Source organism: Callorhinchus milii, unplaced genomic scaffold (genome assembly GCF_018977255.1).
Source record: "Callorhinchus milii isolate IMCB2004 unplaced genomic scaffold, IMCB_Cmil_1.0 Scaffold19, whole genome shotgun sequence".
In the NCBI taxonomy this organism is placed as follows: domain Eukaryota; kingdom Metazoa; phylum Chordata; class Chondrichthyes; order Chimaeriformes; family Callorhinchidae; genus Callorhinchus; species Callorhinchus milii.
The window spans coordinates 8,307,683-8,314,773 of NW_024704760.1; the positions used below are offsets into that span (position 1 = coordinate 8,307,683).

At 48.5% G+C, this 7,091-nt stretch overlaps 1 protein-coding gene across 1 annotated transcript in view; it reads left to right on the top strand.

The window, feature by feature from the left end:
* The window catches only part of LOC103179079 (cyclin-dependent kinase inhibitor 1), a 5,710-nt gene extending 1,884 nt beyond the window's left edge, over nucleotides 1-3,826 (top strand). Inside the window, exons 2-3 of the mRNA XM_042342138.1 lie at nucleotides 1,846-2,302; nucleotides 3,041-3,826. Coding sequence (XP_042198072.1) covers nucleotides 1,846-2,302; nucleotides 3,041-3,096 — 513 coding nt within the window. The 3' untranslated portion in view covers nucleotides 3,097-3,826. The remainder of the gene's footprint in view (nucleotides 1-1,845; nucleotides 2,303-3,040) is intronic.
* Nucleotides 3,827-7,091: the final 3,265 nt, after the last annotated feature.

Here is a 7,091-nt window from a genome sequence, read left to right on the forward strand (position 1 = left end):
CGCTAAGTAGCCGCTGAGCGACAGCGAGCGTTCAGCCTCCGGGCAGAGCTGAGGTCGGTCGGCCGGTCGGTCGGGCACCTGTGTTGCGCGCAGCCTGAGCTGTAACGTGCAACATGTCCGGTCCTGTTCTCAGCCCCATTGAACATGTCTGGGCAAAGCCGTGACCCGCCCAGTGATTCATTCTGCTTCTCCTCCACCCCTCCCCAGGCCGGTCTGCCCTCAACCCCCCACCCCCCAACCCCTTATCCTGCACTGTGTGATTCAGGGGCTCCACTTGGAGAGGGGAGGGTTATCTGTGTGTGTGGGGGGGGTGGGGAGTGGATGGGGGGGAGAGGATGATTTTGTGAGTGTGTTTATGTGTCTATTGAGGGGGGGGCGGGGGGGGGGCGGACTGTGTGTCTTGATTCAATGTTCTGAGCCGTCTCAAACGACACGATAAGGTGCTATATCAAGTGCAAGGGTTGCTATTACCCGACTCTGTCTGCCAGAAGGTTGCGGGTTCAAGCCCCGCGTTGGGACTTTGAGCTCATACTCTTACGCTGAGAGTTTAATTCAGTGGGGGGTTGGGGTCGTGGACTCTGCTGTATTGTCAGAGGTGCGGTCCTTCAGCTGGGATGTTAAACTGATAACATCCACCTGTTCGGGTGGAAATTAAAGATCCTAATGGACTATTCGAAAAGAGAAGGGAGTTTCTCCTGCTGTCCTGGTTGCTGTTTATGGGACAACGCTGTGTGCATAATTGTTGCTATGTATTTATTAAATACTGTGTATTTGTTGCCTACACATACACAGTCACTATACTTTACAGTAAAATTCTGTGAAGTGCTTTGAGACGTTTTGATGAAGTGATAAGGGTGCTATGTCAAATTGCAAGGGTTATATTACCATAACAAGTCATAATTCACGTATTCAATATAACACTTTTATCAGGGTGTGGAGATATCTGAAAGTTCATCGCATGATTTTGCTGTTTAGTGTAGTGACTATTTGCTGTAGTTCTCTCCCTGTGGTGTGAGTGCAGGTCGGGTGGGGGGGGGAGTTGTGTGGAGAGAGGAGGAGTTTGTGTGTTTACCAATTTGGGTAATGTCCCACAAACAGCCATGAAGTGAGGTCCGTAATTTTATTTGGGGGATTATTGTGCCCCCCTTTGGTGTCTGTCGCTGCCCCTCACCCTTTGGTGTCTGTCATTTCTCATTCCACGATGACAATTGGCTGCCACGTTCCGCCCACAAAGCACAGTCACTACACTTCACAGTGATTCCTGTGAAGCGCTTTGAGACGTCTTGAAGACGTGACAAGGCGCTATATCAAATGTGAGGATGATTATCATTATCACTTCCCCCTCCCCAGTGTCTCTCCAACAACAACCACAACTTGGATTTATATAGCGCCATCCACGCCGGACGGCGTCTCAGAGCGCTTCACAATAACGGATCCCGGGGCCGAGGCAGGGGGAGGGGGAGGGAAGGTGACCAAAGGCGCGGTCAAAAAGAAAGGTCTTCAGCAAAGACCTGAAAATAGGAAGAGAGGGGGCGAGACGAAGGGAGTGAGGAAGGGAGTTCCAGAGCCTCGGGGCATAGTGGCTGAAGACACGGCCGCTGAGGGTAGAGCGGAGGATTCGGGGGACAAGGAGGAGGCCAGACCCGGTGGAGCAAAGGCAACGGACACTGTTGCGAGGAGAGAGGAGGTCAGAGAGGTCGGGGGGTGCAGAGGAGTGGAGGGATTTGAAGACAAGAGTAGGATCTTGAAATCGATCCTCTCTGGGACAGGCACCCAGTGCAGTCTGGCAACTCTCCACAGATGCCCACCCTCGCTCTCGATTACTGAAGTGTCTCTTTGTTGCAGGGTGAGAGGTGGCCTCTGGCTGGGAGATTCCCAGGTCCCTTGGAGATGAAGCCCAGGAGGGTTTGCCGGAACCTCTTTGGGGCTGTGGATCGAGGAGAGCTGAGGAAAGAGCTGCAGCGGGAGATGCAGAACAGCCTGGAGGAAGCCAGCATTAAATGGAACTTTGATTTCGGAGCGGAGAGGCCTTTGGCCGGAGCACTGCAGTGGGAGGCAGTGAGAAGCCAGGAGTTGCCGTTATTCTACAGATCCTTCGTTGTCGGAGGCAGCACGGGACAGCATGTGACTGGGCTACGTTCTATGGGCAAGGAGAACGCAGCTTCCCAAAGAGAGGGTGAGACCTCTGGGGAACACAGGACCGAGAAGGCTGTAAAATGTCCCGGCACTTTGCACACTGCCCAGCACCAAGCGAATGGCAGCTGCCCATGCTCACACAAGAGGAGGCAGAGTGTTATAACAGGTAAGATTTCCCTGACACGTGTTGTCCCCTTGTGTTGTTCGGCCAATGCACATGGCATTGACTCATCCCAGATATCCAGGCATTCCCATCTTGACACTGGACCATGTACTCCCAGGTGCACCAGCATTCCTAACTTCGGTCATCTTCCCTCCATCCCCACTCTGATCCCAACCTGAGGCTTGGGTGAAAACCCTTCATTGTTCAGCACCTTGGGATGTCCTCACGACATGAAGGGTGCTATATTAATGCAATTCGTTGTTGACGCGCATTCCAGAAAATCCACAATTTTCCTGTGTCTGGGGCTGTGCTCCAGGGCGTCTGTACTCAGTGTGGGGGAGGGGGTGGTGGTGAGAGATGTGCCTAAATGGAGTAACGAACCCACATGCCAATTGCTGGCCAGGTGTTGGGTGGGTGGGGGGGGTTAAGTGTGCAACTCAGCGACCTGCAGGACTTTAATTAACTCCCTGTTGACTCAGCTGATCTCAGCCAGGACAGCAACTGGCCTTAGCAACCCTGGGTTAGTCAGGGCCTGGAGCCCCACTGCTGTCCTGGAGGGGTAATGTCCTGGAGGGGTGGTGGGGGCATGTCCTGGAAGTTACAACTGTGGAATTGTATACCCCAGAATGAGCCTTCATGATTTTAGGTGGGGAGGTAGTGATGGATGAGTCAGTGATGGCTGGTGTGCGAACTGTTGCCGTGTCTTGTCGCTTGCTGAGTGACTTTTCTTTGTGCTCTCAGATTACTACATTGTGAAGAGGAAGTCTGTGCGGTCAGTATGTAAGCCGCAGCCGTAATCTAGAGGACATGGCCGGAGCCAGCAATAATGTTCCCGAGGACATCACTCACTGGATAGAAGCTTGGAGAGAGCTGCTATAATACACACATAGATATATATATACATAAATCTGACAAATATATTAGGGTGTCTATATCTATTAGAAGCAAATCTTTATACAAATCATTTTGTACAAATCATCAACGTTTGAAGCACTTTTCTTTGCTGCTGTTACATTGACCCCTCAAGCTGAATCCTTGACCCTTATCGGTTATGAGATGACCAGATGCACAGTGACCACATGCCTGTCACTCTAGGTGTGCGCTGGGACATCTCGTTCTGACTGAACTGAGGTAAGGTACTGACAGCCAAGCAGCATTGCAGGCAGCTTACTACCTGGCACTGCCAAGGTACTGCCTGGCAGGAGCTGCTTTGGACTGCATGGAAACTGTGAGGGGAAAATGCATTGCTTTGCACATGTACTTTGTGATGCCTTGTGGAGGATAGGTCTGTGACTGTGGCTGGGGCGAAGTGTTCCACGGTGTATGAAAGGCAGCAGAAACAACCTGCGCGCTCTGCAATTAAAAGGCGCTTTATGATTGTGATCAGTTTCTCCCCAGTCGGTCTCCGTCACTTACTAACCCACCATTCTAGCCCTAGCAGAGGCTCAGCCCTGGTAAATGTCAGTGCTATTTAATCACCTTGGAATTTCTAAATAATAATTAAAGATGGACAGGGTTATCTTTTTAGCTTTGCTCTGTGATTCATTTTAGCTCAATTGGTGGTACTCTTGTCTCTGGGTCAAAAGGCTGTGAGTTGAAGCTCCATGTTCATTCGCAATACTGACAGTCCTCTGAAGTGTTGGGGGAACCTCTGCTGGAGTTGAAGGTGCCATACTTCGGATGAGACTGTAAACAGACAAACCAAGGTCCTGTCTATTTCTTCAGGTGAATATGACACAATTTGGGACAAGAAGGGAGTTTCTCCCTGTGACCTGGTCAACAATCCTCCAGAATAAATTGACCATTAACCTTCAGTGGTTTGCCAGAAGCAAATGTGCTCAAATTGGTCACTGAATTTGCCTAGAAATGCACATTTTCTATTCTTAAACATGAATTGCTGCTCTAGATGTTTTATTAGATGCAAGGATTATTGTTATTATATTTGGTCTGTATAAAGGAAAAACATTTTTTAATGTCCCTGTGCTATTTGCTGTCCTCTGCTATTACTTGGGATGTTTTCCCTATGTTTTTGCCCACAAAATACAATTCAATTCACTTTAGTGTATATTCTGTGAAACGCTTTGAGACGTTGTGAAGATGTGATATCAAATGCGAGGATTATTATTATAAAGGCTGGGTTTCTGATTTAGTGAGTTGGAACCATGTTGCTGCTGCAGTGAATGGTGTTCTGGGATTTTATGCTAACTCTTTTAAATTAAATATAAAACCATACATATTTTTTAAACTTTAACTTTTTAAAATTTGAATCCCTTTTGGTTCCAGCCCTTAGCTCGGGTGCAAACCCTTAGCTGTCCAGTACCTTGGGACGTCCTTCTGACGTGAAAGGCATTCTACATAAATGTAATTTGTTGTTGTTGAAATCATTGAGGCTGTGTCTCAATCTTCACTCCACGGGGTTGGTGTGTCAGGCGAGGGTCAATAATAATAATGCTTGCATTTGATATAGCGCCTTATGTCTTTGAGACGTCTCAAAGCGCTTCACAGGGAAGTGAAATGATTGTATATTTAGTGGATGAAACGTTTCGTAACATTTATTTAGTGTCAGGAATGAAGCCGGCACAAAAGGTACAAACAAGAAAAGGTCTTAAATCAGTGGGGAGTATTTATTGTGATTGGTTTGATTTCTGTACCTTGAACATCAGAAGCACTTTACAGCCACGTTTTCTCACAAAAAGGGTAGTGTAAATCTGGAATTCTATGCCCGAAAAGGCTGTGGATGCTGGATCCATTCACATTTTCAAGACTGAGGTGGATAGATATTTGTTAGGGAAGTGTATCAAGGGATATAGGGCAAGCGTGGGTAATTGGAGTTGAGGTACACATCAGCCGTGATCTTATAGAACGATGGAACAGGCTCGAGGGACTGATTGGACTACTCCTGTTCCTATTCCAGCTTCAGGGATAAATCATATCGAGCAGAACAGCCCAGGTTCCATCCGGTGCTGGGTTGCTAATCTCAGTCAGGGTTACAGTTGACCTCAATGCCCCCGAGTTAAGGAGGACGAAAATGTGATTCCTGTGCAGTCAAATATCTCACTAATATTCACTGTTAGGGCTCACACATGAATAATCCACATGTGGAAGGGTTTCCCAACCCAAGACTCGGTCTTGAGGGGAGGAAAAAAAAAGGCTGGGGACGTCAATGCTCAAGGAAGAGTGGGACTGAGGGGTGGCCCCACAAGCATGTCAGCACACGAGAGTCGGGATAGTCACTTTGTACCCAGGGCAGGGGAGCAGCGTGGACACAGACAGGGCCATCCTCACTCCCAAACCCAACCTGCACTTGGGGACTAAAGATGTGTAAATGTATGAAACGTGATGCTGATTAATGTGGCTGTGGATACGAGCCTGGGACTACAACGTTTGCAGATGTTTGCAGGTGCGCTGACCTTGCCGTTGAGGATTCCTCTCTCTCTCTCTCGCACAACCACACGCACCCTTTCAGCTGCATAATGAGTCCAAATATTTTCACCCCTGAGAGTTGTTACAAACTGGAATAAGGGAATTGGATTTACACTTGAAAAGGAAAACATTTGCAAGGCTATGGGGAAAGAGCGAGGGTGGGAGTGGTGGGACTAGTTGGATAGCTCTTTCAAAAGCCGGCACAGGTGCAATGGACCAAATGGCCTCCTTCTGTGCTGTAAGGTTCTATGATTCCATGATAGCGAGCTCCTCCCACTGCACCATTCCCCCACCGGACAGCCCCGAACCCAATCCATGTTAGGGCTAGTGTCCCAGCAGCAAGTAGCACATGTTATGCACACAAAGTGACCAGCAATGTTGAACCCAGGGATAATGGAGCCTGCCTGCCATGCTGCTGTTTCCCTGCTGGCTGTTGCATTGCCTATGTTGCATCTCTTTCCAGGTGTGAAACACGTTTACTTGCTCAGCTGGTGAGCCTTTCTGACCTCCTTTCTGTATTCTGGTTTGGAGACCTTTTGCCTCCAGGTTTTTTGGTCAGTCAACCCATCACCATTGCTTAAGAGAATGGGGAGCTAATCTCAAGGATCCTCGGGGCTCACAGACCCTTTGTGAATCAGCCATCACTCCTCCAAGAAATAGAAGGGAAGAGCGTGAAGTTGGCTGAGGATTGAAGACTTCAGGTACAGAGGGGAGGGGAGGGGTTGCATTACACAGTTCCTGTTGTACTCAGCCCTTCATTGTGTTGTCCCCCGAGTGACAGAGCTGATTCTGAGAGCTTCAGGCTTGAGGCAGTGAATGTTATCCTGACCTTGAGGGGCTGGTCAGTCCTGAGTATTGGAGAAAACAGAACAGTGAGAGGCTGAGGCAATTCTAATTACCCACAGCAAAGTAGATGAATATTAGCCCCCAGAGCCATAACACAGGGACAAGCCTGTGTCAGATACTCCCCGGTCCACTGCTGACATTATATCTCCTTCATGGCAGTGGCCGCTTTCCACTGCATGATCCAACTTGGTATCAGTTTGACTCATTTGGTACCAGCCTCGCATCTGAGTCAGAAGATTGTGAGTTCAATCCCCCCACCCCACCCCGTCAATCACAGTCACAATCACAGATGAACCTCTTCACAATATGAGTGAGATTTCAGTGTAGAGCCATGGGAGCACTGTTGTTAAAGGTGCCGTCCTATGGATTAGACATTAAATTTGGCTGCCTGCTCAGGTGGATATTGAAGAACCCTATATAACACTATTTGAATAGAGAAGGGAGCTTTTTTTTTCCTGGCAAACAATCCGCCAGATTAAAAAAAAAATTGGCCATTCACTTCCTGACTGTTTGTAGGACATTG